At 46.1% G+C, this 23,098-nt stretch overlaps 1 protein-coding gene across 2 annotated transcripts in view; it reads left to right on the top strand.

Annotated features, from left to right (window-relative positions):
* The window catches only part of PDGFRA (platelet derived growth factor receptor alpha), a 75,575-nt gene that overhangs the window by 9,561 nt on the left and 42,916 nt on the right, over positions 1 to 23,098 (top strand). Inside the window, exons 2-5 of one of the 2 annotated variants that reach the window (XM_085642092.1) lie at positions 8,281 to 8,391; positions 16,919 to 16,982; positions 19,995 to 20,306; positions 22,127 to 22,393. In XM_085642092.1, the coding sequence (XP_085498218.1) occupies positions 16,931 to 16,982; positions 19,995 to 20,306; positions 22,127 to 22,393 (631 nt within the window). In that variant the 5' untranslated portion in view covers positions 8,281 to 8,391; positions 16,919 to 16,930. The remainder of the gene's footprint in view (positions 1 to 8,280; positions 8,392 to 16,918; positions 16,983 to 19,994; positions 20,307 to 22,126; positions 22,394 to 23,098) is intronic. The other variant, XM_085642093.1, reaches the window with a different exon arrangement.

Here is a 23,098-nt window from a genome sequence, read left to right as displayed (position 1 = left end):
CACTAGCACTGGTGTCTGCTCTGCAGGTTTAAATGCCTTTAGTCTGGTGTCTGTTATCTTGTTTTGCTCACTTGCCCTGGTGTCTGCTCTGCAGGTTTATATTCCATTGGTCTGGTGCAGTGGTCTGCTGTTTTACTGGGTTTTGCTACACCAGCACTGGTGTCTGCACTGCAGGTATATATTACATTGGCCTGATGTCTGTTACGGTGCTTTGGTGCACTAGCACTGGCGTCTGCTCTGCAGATTTATAGTCCATTGGTCTGGTGCAGTGGTCTGGTGTCTGATACCTTGTTTTGCTGCACTTGTCCTGGTGTCTGCTCTGCATGTTTATATGCCATTGGTCTGGTGCAGTGGTTTGCTGTTTTACTGGGTTTGGTACACCAGCATTGGTGTCTGCGCTGCAGGTATATATTACATTGGCCTGATGTCTGTTATGGGGGTTAGGTGCACTAGCACTGGCGTCTGCTCTGCAGATTTATAGTCCATTGGTCTGGTGCAGTGGTCTGGTGTCTGGTACCTTGTTTTGCTGCACTTGTCCTGGTGTCTGCTGCTCTGCATGTTTATATGCCATTGGTCTGGTGCAGTGGTTTGCTGTTTTACTGGATGTTGCTACACCAGCAGTGGTGTCTGCGCTGCAGGTATATATTACATTGGCCTGATGTCTGTTATGGGGCTTAGGTGCACTAGCACTGGTGTCTGCTCTGCAGATTTATAGTCCATTGGTCTTGTGCAGTAGTCTGGTGTCTGGTACCTTGTTTTGCGGCACTCGCCCTGGTGTCTGCTGCTCTGCAGGTTTACATTCCATTGGTCTGGTGCAGTGGTCTGCTGTTTTACTGGGTTTTGCTACACCAGCATTGGTGTCTGCACGGCAGATGTATATTACATTGGCCTGATGTCTGTTACGGGGCTTTTGGTGCACTAGCACTTGGTGTCTGCTCTGCAGATTTATAGTCCATTTGTCTGGTGTAGTGGTCTGGTGTCTGGTACCTTGTTTTGCTGGACTCGCCCTGGTGTCTGCTCTGCAGGTTTATAGTCCATTAGTCTGGTGCAGTGGTCTGGTGTTTACTGGGTTTTGCTCCAACAGCATTGGTGTCTGCGCTGCAGGTGTATATTACATTGGTCTGATGTCTGGGCTATGCTGCACCGGTGTCTGCTCTGCAGGTTTAAATGCCTTTGGTCTGGTGCCTGTGACCTTGTTTTCCTGCACTCGCCGTGGTGTCTTCTCTGCAGGCTTACATTCCATTGGTCTGGTGTCTGTGGCAGGGTTTTGCTGCACTCGCACTGGTGTCTGCCCTGCATTATTGTGTTCTACTGGTTCCAGTATCTGTTCCTGAAGCGCACCCATGTTGCCTCTGTCACCTGGTAGTTTCGGGCTCGTTCTAGTGCACCACTTACCGAGCACACACTTACGACCAAGGGCAGGTGACGCCGTTCTCGGTTCTCCGGTGTGCACTAGAGCATTGAACAGTGCGTGGACTCTTGAAGGACTCAGTCTTCAATCCCTCTATCAAATGTCTGCGTTTCGGACATTTTTCGGTGAGATAATTGCGCGTGTGCGTTGAAGCGCTTCAGCAGTCGCAATGAGTAGAAAAGCGCTATACAATATAGTACCAGTACTGTACAACCGTGCTCGAGCTTTGAACCCATGTGTGAGCCGCGTGTACGTGTTAAAAGCTCGTGCGCGGTTGTATAGCACTGGTGCACACAGCGACGCTCTATGCATGTGGATGCGGACAGAGGATGAACCGAGTAGTCTGGATGGAGCCTGGAAGGCGCCGGGGGAGCTGCGTGGGTGGAGAGCTCCGGAGCCCAGCAGCGGGCGGGCCCGGGCCCTTGCCTCGCACTCTGGGGAGGTCCAGGATAGCGGGCTCCTTGAAGAGGCAGCGGCTCCACAGGGACTCGCTGGATGCTGCGTGGGTGCATCCTGGTGCCAGGACTCTGCCTCTTCCTTTGATCTGGGTCCCGATGGTCCCTGCCGGCTCGGCTGCAGATAGCGCTCTGCTGCCCCCTAAGGATCAATGTGTAGAAGCCATCTAAATGGGACAAAACCAGCGATTAGCAAGTAAACTCAGAACAAGCAGGATGTTGGACCCAGCGTTATTCCTGATGTGGCAAGAAAATAAAAATAAAACGCACGCAAAGTCACGCACACCATTTGAGACTCAGTTTGATGTTTTACTTGGCTGTTTATGCTTGAAATTTAAGTGATTACGGTTGGGCCTGTATGGATGGATATGTGGTTGGCTGGGCCTGTATGGATGGATATATTGGTTAGCGGATGAAAGGCTGGATTGGTTGATGGAAGGAACTTGGGTCATTTCAGGCTAAGGAGCTGATAGGCGAGCGGACCGATAGGCTTGTGGGCGAAGATACTGACATGTTGGTGGGACTGCGAGCTCGCATGGCTGCAGAGGCGGAGCTTCGTTTATTTTAATTTATTTTAGAAGTCAGAGCGGTGGACGGGCAAATAGGTTGGTGGGTCAGTGGCCGGGTAAGTGGATAGATGGGTTGGTTGGACGACAGATAGAGAGAGGGGTGTGATGTATGCGATCTGGCAGCCATGAATAGAGTTTTAGAGGTGCGGCCTAACGGCCAGAGCTGCCGACTTTGGAGCTGGGGAACAAGGCTAAATGCGTCGGCTCAACATCCCGTGATTCTGGACAAATCATTTAATCTGCCTATCAAAAATGAATGTGTCCGTGTGTAATGTAACTGGTGCTCATGTAAAGCGCTCTAATACCTGCGGTTGAGTTCGCACTATATAAAATTGCAAAAAAACAACAACAACAAAAACAATCTGGATCATCAACTGCTATGAGCCTGCTTGGGTGGGAAGCGTGCACAGCCCTCCCCATGATGATAAGATGCTGCACATGGTGGTCCGGCGTGGCCATTTGATTTATGGCGGTGTGTGGCTGTAGAAGAAAGGGTGTGGGTGGATGGGTAGATAAAGTGTTAAGGGAACTATAGATACAACGTGAGCTTGGAGGGGCGCAGGGGGGCGAGGGCTGAGAGGGGCGAGGACAAGGGAAGAAGAGGACGGCAAGAACCAGCGGCCGAATCTTCTTTCAAGAGTAGATCGGCCGTGTTGTGTCGGTCATGGCAGCTAATTCATTTAATGTCCCTCATGAAAACCGTCTTTCGCGATCTATTGGTCTATATGTTTATGCAATTACGCTTTGATGGTATCTGCCGCGAAATGTGTTCATTTTCAGCATCATTTACTATTTGTTTCAATAAAGATGGAACCAAATTTGCTGTTAGTGCTCGAAACCATTCTTAAACTCTGTACTAATTGGTATGGTGTGTTTCCTGAGTTTCTAAAATTAAACATTTTCAAACTCAGAAATTACTTAAGACATTGGTGGATCCGATAGAATTTCTCCAAAATGGCGCCTTTTGTTTGTTGAGATGAAAATACTTTCCAATTTCATTAAGTCGACATACGACATGTTAGCACACGCAGGCAGAGCATTGGCGTCCTCTAGTGGATATATTAAAATGTAGCAATTGCATTTAGTAGACTAAAAGCGACTGAGTTTTCTGTCCTGTCTGAAACGGCTCACTGTTTGTTTTACATAATTACGCTGTGTGCATAGAATTTTTTACTTCCCGGATGGTCATTTCATGGTTGTTTGGCTTCTTAAAACGAAAACATAAAATAGATAAAAAGAAGAGCGGCATTGAGAGGCACTGAGTACATTGATTCCGTTTGAAGTTGTTTTCTTTTAAACGTCATGAGGGGCCTGCAAGGGAGCAGACGGTCTTTAGAATAACGTTATGCGCTTCACTAAACTAAAACCCCATGGACGTTTGTCGACAATGTGCGTCATAAGCAGAAAAGGCGCGAAACTTGACCAGTGCAAGGATAGCGTCCTTAGCGAATAGTAACCAGGAAACCTTTCTATAGCCCTGTCCGTTTGATATCGTTTCACCCTTTAGTTTATCTTATTACAAATATAATCGTAAGCATTAATGTAGAAGCACCGTACCCGTACTATGTGCTGTATTCGCAATGTGTACAGAAATTAACGTCAAGGTGATATTAAGCTAAGGCAGTCACCCACCGTGAAAACATATACAACCGGCACGGAAAAGCAGCTCAGGGCGACCCTGCGTCACGCACGGGCGGTGCGCACCTCACGGAAGTAGGTTATGGGGGGGGGGGGGGCATGTCACACACGGGCGGTGCGCACGGTCGCACCTCACGGAAGTAGGTTATGGGGGGCCCGTGTCTCGCAATGGGCGGTGCGCACTTCACGGAAGTAGGTTATGGGGGGCCCGTGTCACACAATGGGCGGTGCGCACTTCACGGAAGTAGGTTATGGGGGGCCCGTGTCACACACGGCGGTGCACGCGAGTGCGCAGACAGCGCTAACACAACCAAGAAGCAGACATCAAAAGAGTGAGCAAGACAAACTGACCATATTCGAAGTACTCAATTGAAAGAATAATGAGTACATAACACTATAATAATAATACCAGTGCCGACACTAATAACAGTACAATTATAAATACGACTCATAATAATAATATACCAAAACACTTGCCACCTTAGCAGCATAACACAATTATAATATTAATATTATCGGGATGTATTATTATTGTACAAAATCGTGTAAATAACCTTAATAATAATACTTATTAATACACCGTGGTAACAATACAAAGCGTAATTGGAGCCCTGTTAGGAATAATGTTAGCTGAAGTAGAGACGAAAATACAGTTTGGATATGGATACCTAAAGATGAAATATAAGAAGTAAAATGTTAATTTAAAAGATATCACCCTACGAGACCGTATGATCTAATTCATTGATATGGTTCAATACAATTGAAGGTAATCACATTACCTTTCGGAAAGTTGTCTACCGGTGCTTCAGAATGATTCTGATCACGTTAGTATTGTTTTCCTCTGAACCGGATGTGTGTACACTTCTCTGCCATGGGGGGGCAGCCTAGCTTGACTGGTAGGCGTGGCTTCCGGGGGTTGATTGGCGTCTTCTCCTTTGCATGTGCTAATGGCGCTGGGGGCCCAGCCTCCGCTGAGCTCGAAAACAGTGCTCAGCCAAATAGAATCGAACAAAGGTAATCGTCCTAACGGAATCGTAGTGACTCTCACACTAATTCCAATGCAACGGAAAACCGGAAATACCGTTTAAGTCTGAAAGGGAAAAGAAAGCTATTGTGAGAGGGCGTTAGGAATTTCTTGTTGACCCAATAAAATCGAAACGAATACGCATTGAAGAATTCTTTCACGCCATCGCCCGCTAATCTGCTGCGCAAGGTGAGCAGAGCGATTCACCCAGGCTCGCGCACAGTAGGGTCGTGCCACGTCACAACACACTGTACATGTCCAAGTAGGTGCTTCAAAAGCATTGCATCTCCCATCTGCCTTCTGACAGCAGACACTTCTCAATCACATCCTGCCTCAGCCCAGTGGAGAGCTCACTTAATGCTCTGTGGGCGTGTCCTGACGCCTCCTGAAGTGCTTGCAATGAACTACACCGGGGACTACTTTACCCTAAGGTTAGCCCTTTCTGTCCCCTCCTGTTGGCTCCATTATAGCACCGGGGACTGTACTGAAAAGCATCAGTCAATCACCACGCTGTTTGTAATATCCGATTATTTATCATCTATATGCATTATATATGGAAAGGAATCCTCTTCGATAGTGGTGCACCAACTCTGGCAAAGCCAGTGAGACTACTTTTAATGCCATACATTGCATTAGTGCATGCAAAGCATGTAAAATGTCTGTGCTTGCATGCATGGGCACCTGAAAAACAGATCTATTGGCGACGCGTTGTCAGCGCTTGTTTAATCTCAGATTTGGCTGAAGGAATGAGTTTTATGGAAAGATAAATTAAGCAGTGTTATAAAATTCGAGAAAGCGATCAGGCGCGCATATTTTCGTTCAGCCTCAAACTACCGCCCGTCTTTGGAAAACATATTTTGGCCGCAGATCCGCTGCTTTCCTGGCAGCGTCTGTGTGGTCCTCGCATGGGCTGGGAGCTGTGAAAACGTGGCGCTGTCGCGCTCTCCGCCCGAGACCGTGCTGGGGCTCAAATATGACGTGGAAAAACCCTATGCAAGGAAGTGCCCGCCCCATGGTAATATACAGTGTCTGCTAGTAGCGAAGCCAGTGTCCTTGCACCAAAAGGCCCCGTCTCCCGCCCAAACACCAAGGTGGCCATGGGGCTAGTTAAAGGTGGCCGCTAATATCGCCATTACGGTAACACGCCTCCATTACCAGACCTGCGATTACCGTGTGTGAAACGAGCCAGGAAAACGGAACATATGAAAACTGCAGAGGTGGGGTGGAAGATGATTAGATGCCCTCGTGTTTGTCATGCTTAGCTCAGCTGATGGCTTTAGACCCTAAGAGACGACCCGCAAGCTTCGGAGACCCCAGTATCCCGCCCCAGGCGCAGAACGCTTCAGCAACGACCTCAGATACATTCAGCACGTGATTAAAAGGGGAGATGAAACACTACGACGTCATGTTCAGTCCGCACATAGGAGACCGCATGCCACGACTACATGTCACCAGCAGCTGCACAGTCTCTTGTCAGAGGGCCCTGCGGCAGACACCAGACCTACAGATAGAGTCAACTTGGGCCTAACAGAACATAGCGCTCCTGAAAACGCTGCTTTAAGCACTACATATTTAATCCCCACCTAGGGCGCCCCGCCCCCACATCATTTGGAGGATACTCAGTCTCATTAAAGTGGGGTCTGCAGCAGACCCCAGGAGCCTAGACGCTGCCAGCGTGTGATTAACTGAAGGGAGGGTCCCTTGAAGTAGCGCTTTGAAGTCCCAGAGGCGGTTATCCAGGGCAGGCAGGAAGATAAACACACAGACGGGGGGCTGTCCGAGTGAGGCCAGATTCTGCTCCTGCCCCCCACCCCCCCACACACACACTGCCCCTGTACGCTGCAGGGGGTGATCCTTCCCCACTTTATATCATCCACAAAGTTCAAAGTGTGTACTCGTGTGTCCTAGTACTCACATGCAGGGAAATACATATGAAGTACTAGTCACATACAAGGCAGAACTCACGTGTGACTGTTCAACATCTTTAAGATTGGGTCGGGTTATTGTGGCAGGAAAAGCTCCTTTCAGCCATGCTCTGCCCTGGGCTGCTCACTCTACCTGAACGCGTGCAGCCATCTCCTCCGCGCGCGCCTAGACTAGGCCCACGTTAGGGCGCTATCTACAGCTCGTAAGGTGCGCGCCCCCTGGTGGGGACCAGTGACTCACACAGGCACATACATGTACAGGAAACATCACGAGATGACCTTGGAAAGAAACCTGAACGACAAAACACCTTTCCAAAGGAACCGTGAAAGAGACATGTTGTTAGGTAGGGACATTTTAGAGTTGCTACAACGAAAAATAAGAAATACATGAAGGCGAATTACTTGAATACAGCGGTTACAGATGCGATCAAGGGATGGGTTAGTGCTATTGCAAGAGACAAAGGGCAGGATTACTAGAGCAATAAACTGGGTTGGGTCGTTTAAGGTTGGTGTGATTTCGGGTAAGTGAAGCTCTACCACTGATTGTTCAGTTTATAGTTAGGTGTATGGTTTGGAACAGGAGCAGGGAGATAAACAGACATGTCCAGACAGTACCTGCACGTCTTTATCTCCATGGGCAGAGTGTCGGCGCTCCTGAGCTCGGATGCACCACTTTAATATTAGAGTCCAGGCACTTCTCGGTTACAAACAGGGACTCTGGGTCAGTGAGCACCTGCACTTCTCTTTTCGCATCTTATGCACTGACGCCAGGTACATCTTACCACAAGGCAGCTTGAATGAATTCTCCTAAAGGAACGCGTTTTATAAGTTTCGTTTACAGTCATGAAGGTAACAAAAATGTGATTGATATTTTTCTCTAGCGATTTCTCTATAAAGTTATTTTTCTGTAACACTTTTCTGTAACCGTATAACTTATCCTTGATAGTAGTTTCTATAAAAAAAATAAAAAAACCTGTACTTGTTATTCCGTAAATATATTTGCCCTTACACAATTGTACAGTGGATTCCATGTGAAGTCGCTTTCACGTGCTGTACAACCTGGGAGCGCATTCTTTGTAAAATGTTTCTTACTACTTTCTTCAGTAATAGTTTCTCCGATTTTTTTCCGTAACAACTTTTATCAGTAATAGTTTCCTTATAAAATTATTTGACCTGTAACATTTTTCTGTACTGGTTTCTACATGAAGGCATTCCTCGGTGCGCCATTCATGTTCTCCAAATACATTTCTCATCTTAGATGCAGTGGGGCAGCACGCGATCCGTGTAGGACCTGTCTGAGAAGGATCCCTACATTTAAGAGTTTGGGCAATAGCACGTTTTTGACTGGCACTACTTCTTATCACTGGGGGTAAGTTAAGGCATTGCTTGGTGCAAACACTTTTTACTACCATACAGAAGCAGGCTTCTGGTGGTGGTATGTCTGGCAACAAAGTTTGGGCATTTTTGATGTGTGGCATTTTGTTGTGGGGTGAGGCGTCATGTCGTTTTTGTACTGTGGGTTTTTGGACTGCATTATTGAAATGTGTTGCTGTACTACGGTTATGCTGCATTCTGTTTTGACTGTTTCCGTATTGCACGATACGTTCTAACTTGTATGTTGCTTTGTGTATGAGATCGTGTTTTGCTCTGTGGTTGTTTACTTTGATATGTCAACAAATGAAGCTACATTTCCAGCAGATGGTTTTAAAGTTCCTGTGACTATCAACTGTTTGCCACCAAGGCCGTAAGATTGCGCTGCCCCAGCCCTTTAACAATTTAAGACACCATCAACCCAAACGCGTGGCACACACCCTGGCTTAAATAAGCGCTTCAGTGTCTTGCTCTGCGTCATTCAGCCGAATGGGTGACGTCATTTTGTGCATTTGTTTCAAACTCGGGCCATTTGAGGTTTTGGTTAGACATTATGTGATGGCAGGACATCCCACCACACGCTTACGGGGCCCACTGAGCACAATATTTGAACCCTGCGGTGTTGACACGCTCCCAGCATAACCACAGGACCCCCCTCTTGCAAATGTGAGCGCAGCAACGTGTGCAATCGCACGCACCTCTCAACAACTCTTTCATTCGGGTTATGATCTATGACCCCCCCCCCCTCCCTCTTTAGGCTTGGAACCTTTTGACCCTATAGCCCCATCCAGGCCCTGGCGGGGCTGTCACTCACATACATGCCAATAGACAGTCACGCGAGAGCCTTACAATTTTTGAATCAAACAACATCTTTATTTTGGCCGTCACCCACCTGAAATTGCCTCTGATTAAATAGAAGTTAAGGGGGGGGATACCTTCTCCCGATTATTGCTTTAAATTCTTCCTCTTCCAAAATGTTGCTGCCCTCTCTCCCAGTGCTTTAAATGGGAAAAAATAAGTGCAGGTACTCATTAAAATGAGCTAGAGGTGTGGCAAGTGGGCGGGGCTAGGGGCGGGGCTAAGGGCAAGAGATGATGCGGCAGAGCCAAGCCGTTTGTAAATACACGATTTTCTCCAACAGGAGAAGTTTCAAAAGCACTCACGGATATACTCAGGGTCCAATTCTGTTAATTTTCCTCAACATAACTGGGGCAACACAGCACAGACCAACGCGTTTCAGTCTTATAAAGACCTTGCTCACAGGTACATAAAGCGCTGCCTTCTCGCATTGAAAAAAGACAATTTCTACATGATTACATCACTTCCATTTGGTTACATGCTTTGTATTGTGAGTGATGTAGTGTGAAATGTGGAAAACACCTCGTTTTGTTGGTTCCACCACCTTTTGTGTAGAATTTAGTGCATTTTTTCTTGTTTTGGTGATCTCATTCAACATATAAATTGAATACCTGTGCATAACGCATTGTTTCTAATGGTAAAACTGTGGCAAGTTTTTCACTATATGTGTAAACAAACGTTTTACGCTCAGTATCATTGTTGGAATAGTTTCCTATCACAATACTTCCAGTTCGGGACATTTTTGGAATAGTTCCAAATTTCAACTGAATCACGCCCTCCAGTGGGCAGACTGTTTATACATGTATTTTGCTCAATGAGCCACTGTATATTCCGTAGATCAAAACTTTTTTGTCAAACTTATGCACTGTGCATTATTTATCTTGATGAACTGCAACAAACTTAGGGGGCGCCTCTGGACTTTAGCAGCGTCCCTGCAAAAGTCTGCTTCACAGGCTCAGTGCGATTGCGAGATCCGGAACTAGAGCAGCATCTGTCCTGCGTTGAACCAGATACCGAACCCGAGCCTGCCGTGGCATCAATCAGGGTACCGGCACGCTCCCTGACTCAAGAAAAGAACCGGTACTGACGGCTAGAAAATTTGGAAGTGCCGGTACTCAGCACCGGTGAGTACCGGCCCATTTAAAGCACTGCTCTCTCCGGAGATGTTAAAACGTGAGCATGCCACGGGAGGAACCGCGGTCACACCCACTATAGATAGCGGAATCCGCCCTAAGAGGAGAAGCACGCGGATCCTTTCCCGCCTCCAGCTCCCGCCAGCCCCTGGTGATGAGGTCACACGCACGTGACCCGCCCCGCTGCGGTTTACAGGGAGTGGCGCTGTCTGCTGCGGACGCTGAGCTGTCCGAGGCGTGGCAGGGCGAAGGATGGGCTAAAACCCAAGCAGGACAGTGTACGAGAGGCCAAGACCTGATTCACACATATGGCGAGGCAGCTGCCCTCCCTCCCGGGCGTTCCACCCCATTTCAAGAGCATGGGACGCTGGAGGTGCAGAGGGAGGTGTGCTACAGCTGCGAGCCTGCTTACAAAGATGCCTTTTCTCACACACTGCACAGTGGCCAGAGCGTCACTTCCCATCTTGGGATGTCAAATCACTGCCTTCTTCCGGCAGCCAGTGTTATTACGCACTAAATGGATAGTCTTCTTATACGTCGTCGCCCCTTCTCTCGTAGCAGACGGCCAGGGCTGGGACCAATCCATACTCATTTTGTGGTACCCTTTCTTCCCGTATTGTCTGCCAGAGGTGCAAGGTACACAATACGACGCGCCTCTGAACGAACTTTGTGGGTGGCACGGCATATGTTGTGAAAGGCTGGTTTCGATCTCGTACCCCTAAGGTAATCGGGGCGAGGGTAAAACACACATACAAACCTCCTAACCTAGGGTAGGGCACAGCACCACCGAAGTATCCCTGGCGTTCCTCCTCCCACGGAACCTCTCGTTGATCAGGGGACAGTTACATATTGCTTGGCCGACATACACGTCCTCATAGGCATGTGCTACTTTCATAGGGTGCTTAGACTGGCTTCAGCCGCTTCTAAACACTGGAGAGGATAGAAAGGTGAAGGTTGGATCGCGATAGAAGAGCGAGAGGTTAGGAAGTCTAGCTTTGTGACGTCATCTGCATGCGAGTCGGAATGGGCGGGACTCGGTGCCTGCTTTGGCAGCGGTTGAGGGAGGTGAACACCGGCACTCATTTTTTGGGACCAAGACTAGTTTTTCATCTGGAGACATAGGGGCATATTATCAAGAAACGGCGTTAAAATTATCACCGCTTTAGCGGCAGCTAAAGCGGCGATAATGGGCTTGATAATATGCCGCAGAGAATTCCCATAGAATCCCATGTTCTGATGTCAACATGGGCTTCTATTGGAATTCTCTGCAGCATATTATCAAGCCCATTATCGCCGCTTTAGCTGCAGTTTTCGGCCAAAAGCGGCGATAATTTTAAGGTCGTGCTTGATAATATACCCCTTTGACCGGGAGCAGGAGAGAGAAAGGCGGAGGAAGAGAAAGGTGGGTAAATAGTAACGAGGGGGCATATTATCAAGAAACGGTGATAAAATTATCACCGCTTTAGCGGCAGAAAACTGCCGCTAAAGCGGCGATAATGGCTTGATAATATGCCCTTGAGAATTCCCATAGAAGCCCATGTTCTGGTGTCAACATGGGCTTCTATGGGAATTCTCTGCGGCATATTATCAAGCCCCTTATCGCCGCTTTAGCGGCAGTTTTCTGCTGCTAAAGCGGCGATAATTTTAATGCCGTGCTTGATAATATGCCCCGAAGGGAGGAAGAAAGGATACAATTCTGCAAGAGTAAACCAAAGAGACAGAGTAAAGGGTGGTGGAAGAAAGAGGCATGAGGAGGAATAATGATAAGAAATTCTCGGTATTCCGTAAACCAGGAATTCGGCAGCCACGATCGCGAGGCCCTTAGAAAAACCTTTGGGTTACCACACTTACAAATTTGGGGGCATATTATCAAGGACGGCCTTAAAAATTATCGCCGATTTAGCGCGATAATGGGCTTGATAATATGCCCTTGAGAATTCCAATAGAAGTCCATGTTCTGGTGTGAACATGGGCTTCTATTGGAATTCTCCAGGGCCTATTATCAAGCCCATTATCGCTGCTTTTAGCGGCAGTTTTCTGCCGCTAAACCGGCGATAATTTTAACGCCGTCCTTGATAATATGCCCCTTAGTTTGGCACCTCCACACAACATGTGTTTTCATACTTTTCAGCAGTTTTTAGAAGCTTGGTAGTTTTCTTAAATTTGGCAAAGCTTAATTTGGAAAAAATATATATATAATAAAAACAAGCATTGACAAACCTAATGGCTGTGGGAAGCATACTATATTTTTTTGGGCAAGCATATGCAATATGTATCAACGTTGAAAAATTAAAAATGCAGCTACCTAACATTGACGGACATTAAATTATTGTTATAATAATGGAGTTAAAAAGTGCACCCTGTTTCAGGCGGCTGGGCCCTTGTTATCATGCATAAGGATTTTTTGCAAACATGTGAAGCAGGAGAAGTTGCAACCAGTCTGGAGAAGTTCTGTGGTCCCAGCTTCTTTGCGCAACCATAGTTGGCTTATCTGGGCTACGGCGAACTGCTCCTTAAGGGTGGAGTTAAGAAAGAAGGCAAAGTTACCAGTGAAAATTTCACAGAAAAATATCCTGATTGTCCGATGGTGAAGCAGCGATCTCGTGCCTTGTTTCAGTGACTCTCCAAGAACTTTCCTATATGTTAAATGTTCCGAGGTCACGTTTTCTTAGTCTGGGGCGCCATCGTGTGGCACTTCCTGCAAGAGCTTGCTTTCAGCTCCTGTTCTTTAATCCTCTGATGTATGACTATATGGACAAAACAAAAGGGCAGGGCTCCCTCTAGTGGCAAACTAGAGAGTTTCACATTCCTTCAATTTGTTTCCTTAAGACGTATTTCCTTAAAAAACTTTCTCGGGGCTCACATAACCTTTTCTTCAGGCTCGCTGGAGTCCCTTTTAGCTCATGCCCATAGAGTTGTATACATACTAACCAATCTGTACTGGTTTTACACCGTTTTCAACTGAACAGACAAGTTCTACCATCCATACTTTGTACCAACGCTGTTTTTAAATAAATGAATCACTTTCCCTGGAACACAGACTTTCACAAGAGGCAATCACGGCAAGGGCAATGAGGATAAACTGTAAACAGGTGACGGTATAATATCTTTTAGACGTTTATAAATGCAGACTTAAGAAGGGCGCACACACTCCCAACGCACATACTGATATGTATTGTTTACTGAAGAGTCTGGAACAAAGCATGGCGACCTACAAAGAAACGAATATACTCCCAGAGCGGGTGCATGCATCATTGCATGCATGCGTTTCCGAGGTGAGGGGGGAAGTTGCGTGTGTGTTTGGGGGCAGGGGGGGGGAGGGCGGGGGGGGTGGACTGGGACACATTTATGTGTTGGATTACCAGACGGCTTCTTGTTGCCAAGCCAAAAGTGCTGCATTTTGGAATGCCCCTTTCCACATTATGGTAACCTGTTACTAGGCCAACATTGTTCCCTTGGTGTGACACGTCTGACGCAAAGACCTCTGAAGTTCAGGGAAGGGCGCCATCTGTGTTTTCCTAAGGAGGGAAGCTTGTCTATCAGCCTCACGGGTCTTGGAAGCTCTTTCAGAGTTTCGATACCTGGTACGGAGGGCGCTTCTACTAGTAATCTCTTGGTAAATGGCACTTGCCTCACATTTTGGGTGCTCGTCCTAGCCGGCTGGTGTGGCCGAAGCGACACTTCCAGGGATCCTATTGCAATCCTAGAAAGATTGCCTCAGCCAAAGTCTTGACCGTAATTCTTGGCCTGACTGGACTGGAGGCCAGAGGTTATCCCTCAGGATAGGTGTCCAATGTCATCCAGGCGCTATTCCTAGAACTGACCTTGTTGCTGTGTTTTGTATAATCTGTGGCTTTCAGATATTCTTGTTTAAAGAAGAACAAGGGGACCCAAATGAGTAAGCAAGGACCTTGGGTAACAATTTTTAAAGAGGACAATGGTCCTTGGTGAAAAAAGTTCAAAAAAGGAACATGAATATAGAGCAGAATCGTCTCTATATAGTTCCTATGCAGCCGGATAGAACGATTTAATCAAAGTTAATAGTAAGTTTCAAAAACGCAAGAATATGTACAGTGGGATACAATCCTGTATCCAATGACATAAAGGTAAAGCAAGTAGTGACAAAGAGTTCAAATACAGTAAAACAAAAGACAATTTTCAGGCAAAACAATGAAATGCTTGTTGTGTAATCAGAGCAATAAAACAAGCGTGATAGTTAACACAACCGTTACACATGGTTTATAAATAGTTTGTGTGCACGGTGTTTAAGCAGTCGACGAGGTTTCGATCCCATTCACAACAATATTGGGATCATCATCAGGACAAAAATGCTGTTTGCCTAAGCATTATGAGAATTTTAGCAACTACATAGAGACGATTCTGCTCTATATTAATTTTCCTTTTTTGAACTTTTTTCACCAAGGACCATTGTCCTCTTTAAAAATTTCAGATATTCCCGGCAGTGCTCCCAAGGAGTTGGGAATTGCTGACCTATTTCGACTTTAATTGTCGCCCTCAGTATCTCCAGAATCTAGGGTTCTTACCTGGTTCACCGGCTGGTTGCAGTTTTAGTGATACTTGGATGAAGATAGGATTACAATGACGTGGTCCTCTGTTGGCAGTGCTCTGTCAAATATGATTCAAAGGAGCAGATTTACTTACACTTTGCACCAGTTTAAATTGACACAAACTGACACAAAGTGTAGAATTTGGATTTATTTTCCAGCGCAAAGCTTGTTTTGCATTGTAAAGTTGTACTAAAGTAACACAAAGTTGATGTATGCACTAATTTGCACCATGGGTGGTAACATAGTGTTCCCATGCAACCACTCACAGATTTGAATCAAAGCCCTATTTACTGAAAATAAAGGTGCTTTGCACAAAAAATGTAACTTCCTTGAGGCAGGTGTGAAGTTGATAAAAAGTATTCTCTTCTCCAAACGTTTCCAACTTTGCATGAGTGGGACGCTTCGCAGCACACATACAAACTTGGAAAAGTTTTAAACTATGTCCAAGTACCCTTCCCGTTCAAAACCTATGCAAGACATCAAGCACACAACCTTGCGCTGTGGTGCAAGGGAGTGAACATGGTGCAAGGCTCCCTAAAGTGTGCCAGCGCAGGATGGCAGAGAAACAGTATCATATCTTAGTAGATATGGTGCTATCCTTCTCTCGTCGTTTGCCACAACACAGAAACGTTGTTTACGGCACTGCGTTCCTTCACATGTAGGTGAATCTGGCACAAGAGTTTATATTTGAGCATATTTGTGACTTAAAAAACCCAAGAATGGGACAGTGTGTCCTGGGTGACAGTTCACCTCTTTACCCTCCAGCAGTGTTTGGTTCCCCCCAAACTGCCACACGGGGAAGCTCGTCTATCGAACTCTAGTAGTTTTAACAAACTTAACACCAAGAACGGCCCCAGCAAAATACCACCCTATGTTCATCTTACTGTCCTCTGCTTATCTAGCAAAACTTCTCCTAACCCCAAGAATACGATGTAGTTCAACAGAAGGAGGACTCTCTTGCCAACGGCGTGACTGTGCCAGCTACTCCCTTCAAGAAAAAACTCTGAAATATTTTCTGAATTAGCCACATGCTTCTTATTCCTAAAGGGAAGCACCTTGAAGGGATTCAGCCTGTAATGCTGCACCACAGAGGTCTGCTCATTCATGGTTGTATAGTCCAGTGATGACACGAGGTTTGGCAGGTAGACAGTGCAGTGACTTCATACTCGCTGTAATGGAGTCCCTTGTCTTCTCACCCACTTCCAGCCTATGCTTCAGTGTTCCGGACTCTGTGTTTGGCAGACTGAGGTGAAGTGAGTAGGCGCAGTCGAGTCAGGAGCTGAGAGTGGTGGCTGCTTTTGTTCAGTGGATGTGTGTGGGGTGGTGACAAAAGGCATGCTTCCGAATAAAGACCAGAGATGTTTTAAGGCATGGGCAAAGTGGGCGATTGCCCAGGGCTCCTACCTTCAAGGCCTCCCTGGGCAAGTGAACCATCTCTCTATTTGATCTCTCTATTGTATTCCTTTATCTAAACCTCACTCCACCTCTCTGCCTACCTCTGTTTCTGTCTCTCTATCCACTGTCATCATATGGCAAAACATATTTCGACTTTTTTGTGTGATCCTGTTAAACATTTAACATATAATTTAGAACCACTTGGCATCATGAGGGTTTGAATTAGCAGGACATGGGTACTAAAATTCAAAATTGTTGTTCTGTACCAGGAACCCCAAAATGTCTCGCCCGGGACCCTGGGAATCCTTAAGATGGCACTGAGAGGGCACGTTGACATTTATCACCTTCTCTTTCGTGGAAAGTACATGGTTCAGTAATCTTGGGGCTGTTTACACTGCTGTGAAAGGGCCTCCTTTGGAAGCTGGGCTGTTGTCATGTTCCCTGTCTCAGTGTAGCCCTGTTTCTTCTCCCTTGACCCGCCTGGCCAGTCCTTTTAGGTAAAGAGACCGGTCGCAGTACTAGAACAGCAGGTAACGGAGATGCTCTTTCTGACCCCCTTTCTCTCTTTCAGCTGGCCGTGGAGATGGCCCTCTCCCCGAAGGCATTCCTGGCCCTGGGCTGCCTCTTGATTACAGGTAAGCCATGCACCTGGTGTTTCTGTCTCATGTATTTGTAGGCTCAAAGGTCAGACGTCTCTGGTGTGGCAGACCTTTTGGGAGCACCATGTATAATACATGTCTTAGCTAATAAAAAGTTAAAATGCTATATTTTGCTGCAGCCTATGACAGAGGACGATACATCCGAAGACTACAAGTTCTCTTGTAGTTTTGTTTTGCTATCACTCTGGTGTCTCATGTCGACCCTGGGGCGATGCTGCAGTGTTGACATTCTCTGGGACATATTTTATACAGAGATTGAGGGATGCATTCTTGGCAGTGTGTCGTTCACAGACCAAAGGATGTTGTATCTTGCAGAATATCTCCTAGGGGGTGCTTTAATGTTGTGTATAGCATAGGAAATGTGCCCTGCAAGGATGCTGAGGCGTGTAGAGTATCTCATGCAGAGACCCAGGTATGCTGCACAGTGTAGGATATCTAATGTTCAGACTTAGCAATGCAGTAGCATGTAGAATATCTCACACTGACACTGAGGGATGCTGTAACATGTAGAATATCACAAGTAGAAACCGAGGGATGCAATAGCATGTATAATATTTCATGCTGAGACCGAGGGATGCTGTAGCATGTAGAATATCTCAAGCAGAGACCGGGGGATGCCGTAGCATGTAGAATAACTCATGCTGAGGCTGAGCTATGCTGTAGCATGTAGAATAAATATATTTCATGCTGAGACCGAGGGATGCTGCAGCATGTAGAATAACTCATACAGAGACCAAATGATGCTGTACCGTGTAGGATATGTCATGCTGGGACTGAGAGATGCCGTACCAAGGGATGCTGCAGCATGTAGAATATGTCATGCTGAGACCGAGGGATGCTGCAGCATGTAGAATATGTCATGCTGAGACCGAGGGATGCTGCAGCATGTAGAATATTTCATGCTGAGACCGAGGGATGCTGCAGCATGTAGAATATGTCATGCTGAGACCGAGGGATGCTGCAGCATGTAGAATATGTCATGCTGAGACCGAGGGATGCTGCAGCATGTAGAATATGTCATGCTGAGACCGAGGGATGCTGCAGCATGTAGAATATTTCATGTTGAGACCGAGGGATGCTGCAGCATGTAGAATATTTCATGCTGAGACCGAGGGATGCTGCAGCATGTAGAATATGTCATGCTGAGACCGAGGGATGCTGCAGCATGTAGAATATGTCATGCTGAGACCGAGGGATGCTGCAGCATGTAGAATATGTCATGCTGAGACCGAGGGATGCTGCAGCATGTAGAATATTTCATACCGAGAACGAGGGATGCTGCAGCATGTGGAATATTTCAGGCTGAGACCGATGGATGCTGCAGCATGTAGATTAACTCATGCTGAGGGATGCTGTAGCATGTAGAATATTTCATGCTGAGACCGAGGAATGCTGTAGCATGTAGAATACCTCATACAGATACCAAAGGATGCTGTACCATGTAGGAAATGTCATGCTGAGACTGAGAGATACCGTAGCATGTAAAATATTTCATGCAGAGACCGAGGGATGCAATAACATGTAGAATATCTCGTGCAGAGTCTGAAGGATGCTGTAGCATGCAGAATATGTCACACTGAGACCGAGGGGTGCTGTAGCATGTGTAATATCTCATGCTGGGACTGAGAGGTGCAGTAGCATTTAGGAGTTTTCGCGGAGTGCCCGAGGAATGCTGTAGCATGTAGAATATCTAATTTGAAACTGAGGGATGCTGTAACATGTAGAATATCTCATGCAGAGACTGAGGGATGCTCTATCATGTAAAATGTCTCACACTGAGACAGAGGGATGCTGTAGCATGTAGAATATCTCATGCTGGGACTGAGAGATGCAGTAGCATGTTGGATTTTTCACGCAGTGCCTGAGGGATGCTGTAGCATTTAGAATATCTCATTTTGAAACCAAGGGATGCTGTAACATGTAGAATATCTCATGCAGAGACTGAGGGATGCTCTAGCATGTAAAATGTCTCACACTGAGACAGAGGGATGCTGTAGCATGCATAATATCTCATGCTGGGACTGAGAGATGCAGTAGCATGTAGAATATCGCATGCAGAGACCGAGGGATGCAATAGCATGTAGGATTTTTCACGCAGAACCCGAGGGATGCTGTAGCATGAAACATATGGCTGGGGTTTTGCCATGAAGTAACTGGAATGCTGTAGCATGAGACATGTCATGGGATTTTTTTATTTGCCATAAAGTCAAAGGGATGCTGGCGAATGTACTATATTACTGGCCTGCTTTTCATACACAGACTGAGACCTGCTGAAGCATGAGACATAGCACTGGGTACTTTCCATGCAGAGACAGGGATGTTGGTGCAGGTCGACTATCATGTCATGTGTTTGTCTTGCAGAGACAGGGATGCTGTTGCATGTGGTATACCAATGAGACACACGTCACAACGAGACTGGGAGATAATGTAGCATGAGATGCAGCATTGGGTGTTTGCTTTGCATAAACAGGGGTGCCGTTGCATGTGGTATACTAATATGGCGTTTGTCATGCAGAGACTAAGGGATGCGGTAGCATGAGGCATAGCACTGGGTGTTTTCTTTGCATAAACAGGGATGTTGTTGCATATGGTACACCAATGACACACATGTCACATGAGACTGGGAGATGCTGAAGCATGAGATGCAGCAATGGCTGTTTGCTTTGCATAAACAGGGATGTTGTTGCATATGATACACCGATGAGACGCATGTCACACAGAGACTGAGAGATGTTGTAGCATGCACAGAGACGGGTGCTGTTGATTCTAGCAAACCGTATAGGCGCATGTCATGCAGAGACCGAGAGATGTTGTAGCGTTGGGCACGTGTCATAAAGAGGGTGAGAGATGCTGAGACATGGAGAGTGTCTCATGCAGACACTGGGCCTGTGGCCTGTAGCTTGCAGCACATCTCATGCGGAGACTGCCATTGTGAAAATGTCCAATCCTCACTGTCTCTTATTAGTCCTGCTTCTGTCTTCTCCACAGGTCCATGGGCATGCTTTTGCCAATACCCCATCCCTTCCATTTTCCCAAACGTTAATGAAATGGTGGTGCAGCTGGATTCTTCCTTTACCCTGAAGTGCACGGGGGAGAGTGAGCTGAGCTGGAAGATCCCCGAAGTGGTGGAGGAGACCACTGACGTCAGCAGCGAAGAGAATAATAGTGGCCTCTTTGTGTCTCTGCTTGAAGTGAAGAATGCCACGGCTGCCCACACTGGCATGTACACCTGTTATCACAACCACAGTCAATTTGAAGACAATGAGGTCGAAGGCAAAGATATTTACATCTATGTGCCAGGTGAGGCCCAGGGAAGTCTTTCCACCATGTCTATGATGGACACAGCAAAGCACTGAAGCGGCAGGTGGGGGGGGGGGGGGGGTTCGGCTGAATGTCGCATGAGAAGTCAAGAGGTGGTGAACATGAACACTACACCTGTGTCTTCATGGCTGTGCCTGCACACTAGTGTACATAGCACCCCAACGTATGTACCCTGCATGTTGTGGCAGTGTTAATGCATTTTTATTTCTCCACATGCCACAAGGCAGTGAAAGCAAGCTGTCACAGATCATTGAAAAAAACTAGTTATTAATGTGTGAGCCTGGTCAGAAAAGTCACGTTTTCTCTAAAAGTAGTTCTCTTGATCAAAACATTCATTTCAGCTTTAATTTCTTTTTATTTGAGTTGATCATTTTAATCCATCCTATGAATCAAGGAAAAGTTCACTTATGTTCCTAAAGTGATAATCCTAAAGTGACACTAACATATTGTTTCTTTTTCTCATGCGAGGTAAAACGTGCACATTGATTCCTCTCACGACACAACAATTGGCCTTTTTATCTGCGTGTTAACAATGGATTGTATACCACTAGCTTTGTAAATGGAATAACAGGATATTTCAATAACACTTGATATATTCAACCAACCAGTCGAACATGGCAAGAATTCATGTTAAATAAAAGAATATGTCTTCTTTATTGCACAGAGCTCACAGGGTCTTCGCCAGTCACATATCGGTACTTGCTGTGACACTGATGCCAGCACAATGGTTTGCACAGATCTAGCCAGATATTGTGCTCTTGAAACAGACTCATTTGCAGCTCCTTCACGACATCCTCAATTTAGGTTACCCTAAAATGTGGGAGCTGTATGTTTTTTGTTGCAAATGTTGGGTGTGGCTTGGGGTCAGTCAGGCGTTTGCTAACGTGAAAGGTCGCATTGCATAGGCTCACACAGGCGGTCGGCCTGCTGTCTCTCATTATAACCATTGACGGATGGTAGAATTTAGGTTGGCATTTTTTTAACAAGTGGTTCATGGTAGCTGGTGTAGTGTAGACTGTGGAAGGTTTTTGTTGTTCATGTGTTGTCCCCCCATTATTGGCATACCTGTACCTTGATACATTTCATGCCGCCTATGCACTTCCATAGTTTTTGCAAGCAAAGAGGCTATATTTCCTTGCAAGTGCCTGTTGGCACTTTACATGGATGTGCCGGTTTCTAGTTAGGTTGGCATTTTTTTTAACAAGTGGTTCATGGTAGCTGGTGTAGTGTAGACTGTGGAAGGTTTTTGTTGTTCATGTGTTGTCCCCCCATTATTGGCATACCTGTACCTTGATACATTTCATGCCGCCTATGCACTTCCATAGTTTTTGCAAGCAAAGAGGCTATATTTCCTTGCAAGTGCCTGTTGGCACTTTACATGGATGTGCCGGTTTCTAGCAAGTTAACTTTCATTTCATTTCCTGGTGGCGTTTACACTGGACAGATGTTGACGATCATACTTTTCTTGGAAGAACTTAAAAGGGGTGTGAAGTCTGCATGTTACTGCGTAAAGCCACATGCAGAAAGCGTTCTGCAGTGTTCACGAGGATTACAGCATCTTGTAATTGAAACCTTCCCCAACTCCACACAAATCCCTAGTGTTTATGCCAGGAATAGGACTGCTCTCTTAAGTATATATCATTTCTATATTTTGGTTATGATATTTTGGTCCTTTGCCGGGCAGGCTAGAGAGATGGAAAAGAGGGCACAGGAGAATGCAGAAGGAGGGACACATCTGTGTTTTCCCTTCAACTGTGATCCTTGTAGACTGTATAATCACCAAGTTGCTTCTTTAACAGATCCTTCCATAGTCTTCGTGCCGTCCCAGATGTTGGACCACATCATCGTGGTGGAGGAAGATGATTCATCCGTCATCCCATGCCGCACCACCTCGCCCAGCACCCTGGTCACTCTGATCAACAAAGAGTACTCCAAAGAGGTGTTCGCCTTCTACGACAACAAGCAGGGCTTCTTTGGAAACTTCCCCTCTGGAGCATATATCTGCGAAACCATCATCGATGGGGCCAGGATCCAAACTGAGACATACATCTTGCACAAGTGGAAAGGTATGTGCTGCGTAACACACAATGTTTTCAGGTGTGAGCGTGGACATGGGGTGGTCTTGGTCATTGTCAGACTGATGACAAGAGTCTGCTGGTCCTAATGGTAATATTGTTCCAAACAAACTAATTTTCCACCTATGTGGATGGAACTACAACTTGTTTTTCTATTTTAGTGGGTAAAGAAATTCCTGTGTATAAGATTATTGTTGGGTGTAAATGTAGATATAGAGACCCAATCACTTTTGTCCGAAATAGTTTCAGTATGTGAATACTTTAGACATAAATGTGCAAATGCGCCCCACTATTCAAAATAAAATACAACGTATTGTTGAGTATTACATTATGAAATATCTTAACTATAGCACCAGACATGCACTTACATCCTCACTGTTTTAATGTATGTATTGCCACTATTCCACAAGAAAGCACTTAGGCTCGCATACTAAGTGACCCGGTAAATGGGCTGGATTGTCCCCATTTGCCGGAGTTATTGACAGCAGGGGTACCTAGTAGCTCAGAGAATGGAGATAATCCGGGCCATTCCAAGTTGGGCTGTGAAGGTTCACTAAGAAACAACTAGGAATATCCTGGGAAATAGGTAATTCTGATCTTGTTCCCAGATAGGTCCCCATTTCCCCCATACTTTCACACAGAAATTTACTCTGTTTTGAATAACCAAAATCTCCAGGTGAGAGTAAAAAGTTCCAT

Source organism: Triturus cristatus, chromosome 2_2 (genome assembly GCF_964204655.1).
Source record: "Triturus cristatus chromosome 2_2, aTriCri1.1, whole genome shotgun sequence".
NCBI lineage: Eukaryota > Metazoa > Chordata > Amphibia > Caudata > Salamandridae > Triturus > Triturus cristatus.
Note: the sequence above shows the minus strand (reverse complement) of the source record. Positions and strands in the feature narration are given on the sequence as shown.